General features: G+C 40.0%; 1 protein-coding gene across 1 annotated transcript in view; it reads right to left on the bottom strand.

Annotated features, from left to right (window-relative positions):
- IPO9 (importin 9) overlaps positions 1 to 13,741 on the bottom strand; it is a 47,487-nt gene that overhangs the window by 4,210 nt on the left and 29,536 nt on the right. Inside the window, exons 13-20 of the mRNA XM_056844433.1 lie at positions 11,794 to 11,933; positions 10,733 to 10,892; positions 10,348 to 10,574; positions 8,690 to 8,838; positions 7,470 to 7,598; positions 4,165 to 4,440; positions 3,310 to 3,476; positions 471 to 604 (exon numbers count right to left, since the gene is read on the bottom strand). Coding sequence (XP_056700411.1) covers positions 471 to 604; positions 3,310 to 3,476; positions 4,165 to 4,440; positions 7,470 to 7,598; positions 8,690 to 8,838; positions 10,348 to 10,574; positions 10,733 to 10,892; positions 11,794 to 11,933 — 1,382 coding nt within the window. The remainder of the gene's footprint in view (positions 1 to 470; positions 605 to 3,309; positions 3,477 to 4,164; positions 4,441 to 7,469; positions 7,599 to 8,689; positions 8,839 to 10,347; positions 10,575 to 10,732; positions 10,893 to 11,793; positions 11,934 to 13,741) is intronic.

Genomic DNA, 13,741 nt, shown 5'->3' with positions numbered 1-13,741 from the left:
AGGGAGAGGCCTTAGCCTCCGTGCCCTGTTGTTGGCCCTCCAGGACAACTGATTTTGGCCACTGTGTGAAACAAGATGTTGGACTAAATGGACCACTGTGATGCAGCAAGGATCTTATGTTTATATAAAGAGGTAGCTTTGTACTATGTGTGTATTTAGACCTTGGAAATTGTTTATTGAACCTGACTAAGCTTTTGCCATACATTCACATTTATCATAATTTCAATTTTTATGTATAATATTTTAATTGGCCACTGCTATTCTTATTGTCCATTAGCCTGAACTAAGCCAAAACGATCAGGGAGTATTACGAACAAGTACATAGTGCCACAACTTAATTCTCTACAAAATTACATGCATATTAAGTACCACTGGTTTGGCTTGTGTGTACAGGGTTACAACCTTCAAAATCTATTTTAAGGGAATTCTTATATCTCTTAGACCTGGCTGATTCTGCCTTGATTACTTACTTTTGACTGCTTTTGATCGTGTACGTATTCCTTCTTCCATATTAAATATTTCTTCTCCTTTTACTCTAATATCCTGTAGCCGCTTGTCATCTGTGTTGATGCCATATTGAAGGAGTTTGCATAGGGCAACAGAACTGAAGGAAAATAAGTTTACTTGAAGATCACTTTCATTCATAGCCTAGTGTTGTCTCCAAGGAGAATTCCATCAAGATCTCTTGTAACCATTTTGGGAACATCATTCTCTTTAAAGCACTGGTTCCCAACCAGGGGCCCACGGGAACTAAATTAAGGTCCGCGAAACAAAGTTATAAACCCATAATAAATTAATATTTTCAATTAAAAGTTATCTATTATAAAAATATATATTCAAATATTATTCTAAGTTTAATGTTTAACTAACAGTTATGATTAAAGTTTATTTTCAAATTCTCAGAATTTTTATTTTGAACGTTGGGGTCCCTGCACCGAACAAAAAAGTCCTAGTGGTCCCTGGTCAAAAAAAGGTTGGGAACCACTGCTTTAAAGACATTATTGACTGAAAAGAGTGGAACTAAGTCATTAGGTTGGATCTGGTGGTGGCTTCCACGGACAGGAATCCATTCTGTCCCTGGAGCAGAATTTTTGTGCTTCCCCTGTCCAGCTGCATTTCTAAATGATCCCTGAAATGCTACTCCTGAGGGACAGGGGATCCCCATGATCAGCATGAGGAAAAATTGGTGATCTGCAACGAGGGGGTGAAATAGGTGATCCCCCCCCTCAGTTAGCCAACATCTATCACTGGATCCAATCCCTTAAGGATGAGAGCTGGTATAGAGCAGTGGCTAAGATAAACAGTTGTAGTCCAAAAGGTCCTAGATTTAAATCCATCTTTTGCTATGAACCAACTACATGACCCTCCCCATCCATAATAGGAGAATAGTGTAACTGGCCAAACTTGTAAATTGGCTATACAAATGCTGAAGAATTATATGAATGAGATAGCCAAAAGCAACGACCATTAATTAAAGTAACTTCTTTCAGCTAGGATCTTTCAAAGAAAGAGAATTTTAACAAAAACATGAAGCAGGGCTCAGCTGCACAGGGTGTTTTGGCATATTGATATTGTAGCATATCATCATCTTATATCTAATAGTGAAGTGCGGCCTTATCTGTGAATCTTTCAATCTGCAGCTTGGGGCCACGCTGACTGTAAACAGATAATTAACCCTTCAGGTTGGCAGAAAAATCTAAAAACTTAAAATATGGAGGGGGGATTTAAACCCTCCCCCAAGAGTGTTGTCTGCAATGCTCCAACACTCCTTCAAGAGATGAAACTGCAAGCAGGCAGGGGATATGAGCTGCTGCCACCAAGGCCAAGAAACCACCCTCGCTGCGGAATTGGTGAAGCTGCAGGGGCAGAGGAGCCATCCCCACAGTGGCAGCTAACTGCAGGTAGGCAAGTGAGCTGTGCCAGCCACCGATGAAGTGGATAAGCAGCTGTAGGAGGGCGGGGGAGTTATCCCCACATTGGTGGCAAATTGCAGATGGGTGAGGGAGCTGCAGGATAGAATCCCTCCCCCCCAATTCTCAAAGGTCTCCACTTGTATATTCTAATAATCAACCCAGCCAATTCTGATGATACTTAAATCCGGAGACTGAAGTGGTAAACATACAAAATAGATCTTTCAACAAGCCTAATAAACACCAACAATTTGCAGAAAAATCTGAAATTTAAAAAAATATTCTGGGAGTTAAAAAAACGCAAAATTATATCAGGAGTACCTTTAGCTTTAAGAAGCAGATGCCCTCAGTGGCCACTGATAGGCAAAACAACTGTACTGCCAGTCATTTCCAGCCTTGGTTTATTTCCAGCCTTGGTTTCTGTCAGTAAAAGGCAGGGGGAGGAGACAGGGATTTTCTGGGGTGTTTAGGCCTTTGAGGGATTAATTGGGGCCAGGCTTGGCAGCAACCACCAGGCAATTTGATATCACCTGACTTGCATGACTCACCTAGGCCTGGCTGCTTGCTACTGTTCAACAGCAGCCACCCCATGAAAGCCACTGCAGTGTAGTGGGTAGATGATACGTTTCAGACTGGGACCTCGAATCCCCATTCTGCTGTGGAAACTCACTGGATGACCTAGGGCCAAACGCAAATTCTCAGCCTTGCTTACCTCACAGGGTTGTTGTGAGGATAAAATGGAGGAGAATGATGTAAGCTGTGTTAGGTCCTCATTGTGGAGAAAGGCAGAATATATTCCTCTGGGAGTTTTAAGTCCGTGTAGTTGAAACACAATACTAATTCTCTCAGCTTTCCACCAAACTTCAAGGGTTTAAGCCTTGAAAATGTGAAAATTATCAAGCAGATGATGATTAAGGTACTTAAGATATTATCTAATTTCTGTATCTTAATGGCTACTTAATCCACTTTTCCTCATGAAACATCCCTGGTGCATAGAGGCTTTAAACAACTGTTCAGTAATAGAGAAGCAAAAGATGAGTGAGGGGCCACTATCTATCACACCCTAAAGTAACTTGCCAGGAGTTCTGTTGTCTCAGATGTCATGGTCCTTTTGTCTCTAGGTTGGCAGTGGGCAAGGGAACTGTCAAAAACCTACAGGGAACTTGGTTTTATCTAACACCACCAGTTGACTGACCCTATTTTACACCATTACAAATCAAGTACAAGAGATATTTTCAAGCTGTCAAATGAGTTAACATTAAAAGTCTTGTGGAATACTAATGATAAATGCAGATACATTCCCAGATTTCTCTAGAGCAACACATCATTATTTTTAAGAAGGAAGGAATGTGCATGATTGTGTCTCTAGGGAACCTAGTGTGATCAAGGAATTCCTTACCTGACCTTGCCTTCATATTGTCCATAGAACAAATGTTGTCGACTCATCCACTCCGACATTACAAACTCCAGAGCAGGTTTGCCTGTTGGTCCAGGGAGACTACAAAGAAATTCTAGTAGTGGTTCCAGCTGAGAATGAACTAGATGAGCAAACACCATGATCAAAGACTGCAAGAGGGACAAAATAATGGAGATACTTTTATGCATGCTTGTATTTTGGTGGCTTAACAGCTTTACCAATGCATAAAACTGAATTAAACACATAGTATTCTTTAATTAAAAAATAAATGACCAAGTGAGTGCAGGACTTAACACAAACACACATATAAAGGGGGGAAATTATATCTTCATTATGAAGTATCCAGTCTCCTTATACCACTTTGTTCTTCTGAAGATCATCTTCCTGCTGAATAACTAAGCAAGTGTCCTAGCCACCTCTTATGGTGCATCCCAATTTTAATTTTACTACATGTACTCCTCAGGTATTCGCCAGTTATTCAGTAAGAGTAATAATGAATACATTTTATATATTCTCAATTGTCCTAAGGGCATTTCTAAGCATTAAAGGGCACACTATTCTGCATGCTAATATTATTGGGAAACACAGGGAATATTACACAGAAGCAATGAATTCAATTCAGAAGCAATTCAATTCAGAGAGATCACCTGCTTACAACCACAGTGCTATCTTGCTCTATATTTAATGAACGCAATCACTACCAAACAGGCCAAATTTGACCTAATTCTATGGCTTATTTCAGGTGTAAAACTACAGAAAAACATGAAGTGACAAGGATATGGCTTCTTATTCCATCAAATGACAATCAAGGTTTCTTCTAGCTTCCAACTTCCTTACCTGCATTACAGTGAGTGTTTCTGCTTGCTGCATTTTACTAAGAATTGCTCTCAGAATCTGGTCCAGATTCTCTCCCAATTCACTCCCTGCTTTGGAAATCAACGTGGAAACTAATCTGCCTACAAAGGCAGCTGTGAATTCTGAGGTGCGTGGATCTAGAAGCTGGCTCACCACCTGCATCACGTACCACAGTCCATTGTGGCCTTGCTCATCATGCCACTGTGCAATTTGTTCCAGGGCTACCGAGATGTATGCACGCAGACATTCACCACCATTCTGAACAGACAAAAACAATTTTTAAAAACTCTTCTTCAACCTACTGAGAGTTCTGTACATTTCATTCAAGTAGCATAATAAGGAAAAAATTAAATTAGTGAGACTATAGAAGCAGCCAACAAATAAACTCCAAAAGTCTTTCTGTGATAAGAGTTCAAAAATTAAAATATTTGCAAAGCACCAGCTATTTTGTTTATCTGCCTTTTAGAACTATGGTAACAGAAAGAGCCCCATGGCGCAGAGTGTCCAAGCTCTGCTCACGACCTGAGTTCGATCCCGACAGAAGTTGGTTTCAGGCAGCCGGCTCAAGGTTGACTCAGCCTTCCATCCTTCCAAGGTCAGTCAAATGAGTACCCAGGTTGTTGGGGGTAAAGGGAAGATGACTGGGGAAGGCACTGGCAAACCACCCCGTAAACAAACTCTGCCTAGTAAATGTCAGGATGTGATGTCACCTCATGGGTCAGGAATGACCCAGTGCTTGCACAGGGGACCTTTACCTTTTTAAGTCAGTATAGCTAGTACACAAAACTTCACAGCAGTAGCTAATTGGAGCCATATTTGCTAAAGGGCAAAGAAAGCTTCCTTAAGGTAGCCTTAACTGTAATAAATCCTAGTATATACTTACGCCTCTTTTTATTTGTTCTGAATTAAGAGAATAGACCTGCCTATTCAAAGGGCAAAACTTTCAATCAACAAAATATAGGCACACTTATTTTGAGCTAGTATGGTATAGTACTTAAGAGTATTGGAGTAGGATCTGGGAGACCTCGATTCGAATTCCCACTCTGCCATGGAAGCTTGCTGGGTGACCTTGGGCCAGTCACACACATTCAGCCTAACCTATCTCACAGGGATGTTGTGAGAATAAAATGAATGAGAGAACAATGTAAGCCCTTTTGGGTCCCTATTGGGGAGAAAGGCAGGGTACAAAAGAAATAAGTAAATAATGACTTCACTTATTTATGGCTTAAAAGGTAAGAACAAGCACTGTATTGTGTCTAGAAGCAAATTGTTCACCAGAATATTTCTTTCAATAGTGGTGAGATACATCCCTTATAGTCTTCACCAGCTAACAATCTTGCAGTTGCATCTTGAACCAATTTAAGTTTCTGAACAGTCTTTAGGGCAACCCCACATAAAACACAATGCAGTAGTCTAACCTGATGCAATTAGTACATGGATATGTGGCCAAATCTCAGTTTTCAAGGAAGGGCTACAGATGGCACACAAGTTGATTAAAGGCGCTTATGTGCTATAGGTGATACCTGAATGTCCATCTGAAGACACACATCTAACAGCACAACACCATATAGACCAGGCTAACCGGTTAGCTACATCAAACAACAGGATATCACTCCTGTCTGGACTTAGTTTCAATACTGGCCCTCATCCAGGCAGTACCACCCTCAGACACCTGTTCAGTTCAGGTTTGCTGCCTTACCCAACTCTGCTGAAAGGAGAGACAGAGCTGTATGTCACCAGTATATATCAGTGACACTTCACTCCAAAACTCTGGAAGACCTCTCCCAGCAAAAGTCAGACCATTGGTCTATCGAAGTCACACTGTCTACTCCAACTGGCAGGAGCTCTCCAGTAGGCCTTTCACATCACCTATTACCAGATCCTTCTAATTGGAGAACCTGGGAAATGAACCTAGGACCTTCTGAAGGCAAACCAGATGCTCTACCACTGAGCCATGGACCCTCCCCGTTAAAGAGCATGGGGGACAAGAGGGAATTGCATAAGTGCCAAGAGGTCAAGCAGCACCACTTTCTGGTAAAGGGAGGCCAGAAAGGAATGAAATCAGCAAAGCATGTCTCCCAATCTCCATCTCAGCCAATCGGTACAGCAAGATACCATGGTTGACAGTAGCAAATGCTGAAAAGAGGTGCAGGATAATCAACCAGACTGCACTCCCTTGTTTCTCTCCTAGCAACCAAGGCAGATTCAGTTATATCAGGCTGAAAATTGGATTGAAATGGGTCTAGATAATCTATCTCATCCAAAAACTTCTGGAGTTAAATGGCCACCATCTGCTCAATCTGCCCCCAAATGGGGTATTATCAACCAGCTGCAAATAGTTCATGTCAATTGGGCCCAGGAACAGCTTCTTCAGCAGTGGTTTCACAAACTGCTTTTTCAAGGTAGTTACAACCACCCCCATCTTTAATGAAGCATTACCTGTCCCTATGGACCCAACAGAGCAATCTCTTCCCATGAACTGTAATTAACTAGGGCAGGTATAGCTGTGGTGTGCTGCACCCCTCTAAAATATTCATCCACATCCTCAAGCCACAGCAGCTGAATTTTATCCAGACAACTGTGACTAGGACAGGTTCTGATAAAATTGGAGATCATCGTGCCACAACAGTAGTATACTAGCTGGAGTAGGCATGAATGATTTTATCTCTGTAAAGCACATGGGTACCATTTGGTGATGACTTACACTTAGGGAGTAGTTATTATAGTGTTTTGAACTCATGCTTTAAACATGGTTCTGGCCCTGTAAGCTGCATCTGGAACCATAGTTTGGCATTCGGGTCTTTAAAGGAAGAACAGGATATGGGTGTGATAGATAAATAGATAAGCTAGCTAGCCAGCCAGCCAAGGACTTCACTGGGGAATTTTTACTTAAACATTGAGCTACTCTAAAATAACTGCATGGCAGTATTAACACCACCTAGGAGAGACAAAAACACATTTTAAAGGATTCCACATAAATTACTTGTACATTTATGTAGCTTTATGGGCAGTTCTTTTTATCTGAACATAAGCCACTTTTCTGAGATCAGTAAAGGCAGTGACATTTGTCCCAAATTTCTCTTTGAGATTACCAAGGCAACACTCTCTCTCCAAACAGTCTTTTGCTTTTGTTTCTATTTCATCTATTATAGATAAAGCAGACAAATTATCTAAAAATCTCAAACTGTAATATACAGTTCAATTGATCTCTGGATTACGTTAAATTTAAAAGTTTACAAACAGCATTTGACCTTTAACCACCCTCTCCTGTTCCCAGTGAAGATTACCTGCATGGTTGCATGGTCATCTGTATGCAGGCTACACTGAGCCACAGCAGGAAAAGCTTGGCAGATTAAGAGCTCTGAAAGAGGTGGTTTAGTATGTCTCACAACAGTTGTTAATATATCTATTGAAGTCTGAAACAAAATAGAGACAGGATGTGAGTCGTTTTGGAGTAAGGGCGTAGAATAACAACAGTGGCTTGGTTCAGGTGCAACACCGACAGTATTTTTGCACAATGAGAATAAGAAGCTTGAAGTTTACATAAAATTTCTTCCTTCCCCTCACATGTCACTATTTCTGTGGTAAACTCCAGTTTGCTGCTATATCTTAATTGGCGAACTATGGTTTGTGTTTGCCCTGCAGATCAGGATTCCAAAGAGTTGCTTTTCCCCCAAATTTGTAACCCTGATTTATAGATCAGGCCAAACCATAATTGGCAGATGGAATGGCAAACTAAGGTTTGTCATGAAAGTAGCTAATTAGCTTACAGCATGTAAGGGGAGAAGCAATCCTGAACAGTGGTTTAGCATTCCATCTAAACCACATGAACATACAAAGCTGTTATATACTAAATCCAAAAATTGGTGTCTCAAGGTCAGTACCATCTACTCTGACTGGCAACAGCTATCCACCATCTCAGATAGAGACATCACCTGCTAGCAGATCCTTTTAACTGGAGATACCAGAAATTGAACCTGAGATCTTCTGAATGCAAAGCAGATGCTCTACCACAGCCCTTTGCCTGTTTTATGCGAATTTATCCCATATTTACTAAAACAAGGATAGAAAGAGTAGCTGGTTTTATTTCTCTATTTGGAGCATTATCCCTGTGTTAAGCAAGTGAAAGTTAGCATAATGGAAAAATTATTCCTAAAATCTTTGTTGTAACAGAAACAATCCTTCAGAGGAGGTAAGGAATTGATTGGCCAGTTGTCACCCTCAAAGTACCAACGCAGGACTTCAAGATGATCACTTCAGTAGTAGAAAAATGTTCTAGGTCTATATAAGCCTCTTAAACTGGAAACAAGCTCTGATGGACAAGCTCAGTTTAGTCAGGGAACAGTCAGTGAAATGAAGTTTACCATGAGGCCCAAAACATAATCTCCCTTTAAAATTTAGTAGACGTTTCAAAATAAGTTAGGAATAAATGTTTTTGTTCTCTACACATAGAAATAGGGAACTATATGAACGCTTTCCCAATTTGAGAAGGTGCCCTCATACTTACTGCACAAAGCCCTGCTGGTATCTTATCCGCAGGAGCCTGCATAATGCTGACCAGAGTTGGGATTAATCTCATCTGCATTGCATGCTGGCATGCTTCTATCTGTGCTAATTCCTTGAAGATGTCTTGGGCAAGAGAGGCAACTACAGGATCTAACGCAAGAAAACAACAATTACTAAGGATATTTAGATCAAAGTTGCACCATTTCAATAATAATACAATTCAGTAGGTTGATTTTAAACTGGATTGACAATGTCTCCTTTCCACTTCAGTATAACAAATTTTTAGTTTAAAGGGTTAGGAAGAAAAGACAACTCCAAAGGCTGATTCTCTTCTTTAGTGTTCCATGCTGGATAAAACACACACTTACAATGAGAACTTCAAACTTCTATCTAAAATGTATTTCATCTCTTATGCAGACAGGAAGAAACCCCACAAAATATTTAAGTAATCTGTATGACTCTAGATCCAGAGGGTTATCTAAAAGTACAGACCAAGAGCTTAAAAATAAGGACTAAATGGTGGAGAAAGTATGTTTATATTCAATGTTTTGTTTAAATGTGACATTTAGGCTTCACTTTGGAAATCCAGAAAACTGAAAAATTTATGAGTGCCTGAAAAGGGAAGTTGGAGACACATTCATTATGCTGAAAAATGTATGGCCAGTTCTGTTGCAACAATCAGGGATAGTACAAAAATGAGAATCTGAGTAGGATGGACTCAGAGTCATGGGAACTGAAGTTCACTTTAGTAGGCCAGAGGTTCTCTGAATTTTCAGGCGGACCCTTCCCCCATACCACTAGGGTTATTCTTGTAACTTATGAAAACCAGCCATCTTATCTAGCTAGTACAGAATTCTGGGTTGGATGATAGTCTCTAGCTCTGAGATACTGTGGGCTGGAGTGACAGTCATCAGGAAAACCTTCAAGAGTAAATTTCTTGCATGGCACTTAGCTATAGGTTGGATGGGGGGATAAATGTAGGAACCCATACTAGAGTCTGGGTAAGAAGTCTGAATTATGGGGAAATAAATTAGCATGTAAGGAATTAAAGCCATAAACATTAAGGCAATTAGGTGACCCTACTTCCTAGCCACGTGAGCAGGATCAGCCCCAAACTTAACAAATACCATCCTACTTACATAAGGAACAAGACTGTATGGTAAAAAAATACTTTATGACTATAACAAATCTGGAAATGATTAAGTCTATGTTCTCACTTTTATTGACCTCTGTGACTATATTTCAAAGTCTTTGAAATGTTGATAGCTCAGATCTGCACACCTTTCAAAACCAGTTATTCTAGCCCTGATCCTAAGCATGTGTTTAAATTATGCAAGTGAATTGGTTGCACAGAACCTATTTAACATTAAGTTAGTATATAATTACATCCACAGCCAGCCTAGGTGTAAAAAATGCAGACAGTGGCTTACAGATTTGCTGTGGGTCAAACTAAGACTCCTCTTCCTATGATTAAGAGTCCACTTTACTTTGGTTGTACCCTTCCCTAGGGGGTTAGATTAAGAAATGGCATAGTTATTCAATATATTAAATTCTCCCACCCAAACTGGGCATCATTATTGTCTTTCACAAAAGAATACTGAAAAAGCCAACTGTAAAATTAGTCTGTAGTTGAATATGAATCTGCATCTGAGCACATACCATTACTATACTTGAGGAAGATGGCAATGGTGAAGGGGCAGATCTTGTTTTCTACGCTTGCTGTAAAAGCCGGATCTACCGTACAGACAATGCAAAGTGTTTCCATCACAAGATTGAGGACCTCTGAACTGAACTGGGCTGCTAAGTGGATTAGTCCATCTAGGATACTGGGAAGGAAAGGCTGTAAGACATGTGTACTCTCAGAGATCTTCAGCTGGTCACAGTAACTAGAAAAAGAAGTTTTAACAGGGTCAGTAAGTTAGTAAGAATGCAATACTTATTTTACTAAAACTTTTCTTTTTTTCTGTTTTACCAAGAAGCTGTCTGATTATTAGACATTCCTTCATACTGGCGCATAACCAGCCTTAATTCCCAATGTACTTACCCCCAAATAGCCCTTACTGCAGAAATCCGCACAGAAGGGGGCTGGGTTTCATGAAGACCACTAACTGTGGCTTGCAGAAACTGCTGGATGAGCTCTGGAGACATGGCAACTGTAAAGCGACTGGCAGCCCAAAGAGCACGACCGAGCAGGAAAGGCGACACTGGGAAAAACCGAGTTACTATTATTGCAATTCCTATTATGGTACATGGTCCTATATATAAAAGGGGAAGGAGTTGTTTTCTGGGATACAGGGAACATATAAGATGCTTCACTATTTAGGCATTTGGATTTGTAGTCTGCTCCCTTGAAACTATCCCGGACAGTTAAAATAAACTAATGATGGACAGCACCTGAAAGACTTTTCCCTCTGGGCAGGAAGAGGGAAGGGAATAATGGTTACACAAAACAGCTTGATAGCCAGACTTCTTCTCCAACTTTTATACGCCCCTTTATATTTCCAGGCTGGCTAAGAAGGAGGAAGAAGTATAATGCTTCCAGAAGTTGCAGGAAAACTGGGGGAAGGGAGGGATGAAGGACAGATGCAATCCACTGCCTCTCCCACTCTGAAGGTACTGACTGCCATAATCCCATGAGTTTAAACAAAATATAAAAATCCTTCATTTTAGCCAACCATTCTTTCTTTCTCGGAGTAATTCTTTGCTGCCACACCATTGCAAAAACCAGTCTAACAGCAGTTATCATATGACAATTTTATTTGCCACATGAATGAAAAATGACTGAGGAGAAAAAACTCCTTTTTATCCTTCCTTACTAGATCTTTATATCTAACCAACCGGCTTTCAGCCCAAGAATTAACATTACAGTTCTTGAATTAAAGGCCACTTGGACCTCAACTCCCTTGCTATCAGAGACAGAGGTGATGTAGGTGCTGAATGTTTACTACATGTTTTATCCCATACATTCAGAAAATTCGCAGCCACAATACTGCCATGGGCATAATAAAGGTTCCTATATGGTTGTCCCTCCCTTCCCAGAAGGCTCTTGAATTTCTGTTATTTATTATCTGGGGGCACTGATCAGTAAAGAAGAAAATTAAGTACCTGACAAGTTGAGGTCTGCAAGAACAACATTTGTTAGGAATCCATGCATGTCAAAGTGTATTCTGCCATTCTTCACACTATCTGTGATAAGAGATTTGACTGAACCTAAAGCCAGCATGCAAGCTTCATGTATCTTCCACCTGCAATATACCAATAAATGACTTCAGAATTTACTTTTTTTATTAACTTCCAGGGGAAATGATGAACACAGTTGTGTCATCATCATGAACACAAAAGGTGAATATTTGCAAACATGGGGTATTGTATGTTTCAAATTAAAGCAGGAGAGAGAACTTATGAAAAGCTGTAAATCTGGCATTTTACCTCTTATAAGCTTAAGTCTACTTCAATTATTCCAATGTTTCTTTGAGATGACATTCGCATGCAGATTCTGTTTTAACAACAGCTGCCTTCTAAACCTCAATCTTTAATTTCAAGGGCCATTCTTCCCATAGGGAGGCCATTGGGGAGGATCAAGCAGGGTAAGCGGCAAGCTCCTGACTTCCTCCTCCCCCACCCCTCACACACGCACCTTCTCCAGAAGAATCACAATGGGGAAAAGTCCTTTTCAAACTACTCAGCTGAAAATTAAGGTTTGACAGGACAGCTGCTATCACAAACCTATGCATACTTAATTGGAAGTAAGCTTCAATCACAGTTTAAACAAGGGTAGGATTGTATAATACTCTGCAACATTTTGTTGTGGGCCAAGTTATCATGATTGCTAATAGTAAAGTGGTAGGATATACATAATTTAAATAAATAAATACATTTCTGAATTCCTCCTTCCCCTGCCGTTCTTTGAGCCCATTTCTTATTCCTAAAGCTAATACTTATATAACAGAAATCAATTATAATCTATTGAAATAGACAAGATGCTGACCCTTAGCTGAACCTTATATGTTCTGAATCTTACAAGTGTTGTAAGTATCTCACCGTTGGTCATTTATACATGTTTCAAATAGGCTTGGCATTTGGTAAGTCAAAAGCAGAAAACCTGTCAGCTAACTAGCTAAATATTGTCAGATATGTAAAGTGTTTACTACAAAAGAGAGATTTTTACTATTAGAGGAAACTGTCATATAGATGACTTATTTAGTTCCTCTCAGGTGCTTTAAGTACCATGCCAGATTACATAAAGGCTCTTCTCCACAGCAAATTCACACGTGCTGAATAATGCACTTTCGATGCACTTCTCTTTAGTGATCCACTTTTGCCACTTCACATGGTACAATCCAGTTGCAAAGTGCATTGAAAGTGGTTTGAAAGTACACTATTCAGTGTGTGTGAAAGAGCAGATTTAATTGCAGTCTTGACTCCAGGCCTATGTCATGGTGATGACTGCTTCTTCTTACAGCCTGTGTACCTGTTACTTGCTTATATTTACAGCACACAGAGAGTAAAATTTTGGCTCAATGGCTTAACTGATAGGAAAGAGACAGAAGTTCTCTGCAGAGATCTGTAGGGCATGGTGTGTGTTTCTAAATGAAGTTGTTCTTTGACCCTGACTCTTATCGAGCCAAACAATGTTAGACTCTCAGTTCTGTAAGTATTATCAACTGGTGCTATAATGCAATAAACATGTACAAAAGGCAATTTTTGACTTCATGTAATATCTGACAATATTTGACTGGCCAAATGATCGATTAATTAAAAATAGTACTCTTCCTCTGTTACATGTATTATACTATATTTTAGCAACAGATTAAGATGAAACATTGGTTTAAGATCCCAGTTTGTGGGCAAGTAAGAAAGCTCAATTTCTTAATATGCCCAAACTCAGATGTGAGAACACTTCACAAAACAAGTCTTCAGGCTTGGCACTTGTAGGGAGGAAATGCACAAACCCAAAGATTCCAGGGTCATTCAGATCACAAACAAATTGTGCATTTTTGTGACATCTGACTACAATGTATTATGGGACCCTTTAATCTAACCCATACTTTCA

The sequence above is a fragment of the Euleptes europaea genome, chromosome 2 (genome assembly GCF_029931775.1).
Source record: "Euleptes europaea isolate rEulEur1 chromosome 2, rEulEur1.hap1, whole genome shotgun sequence".
Taxonomy (NCBI): Eukaryota; Metazoa; Chordata; class Lepidosauria; order Squamata; family Sphaerodactylidae; genus Euleptes; species Euleptes europaea.
This window is presented reverse-complemented; position numbering and strand designations above follow the sequence as displayed.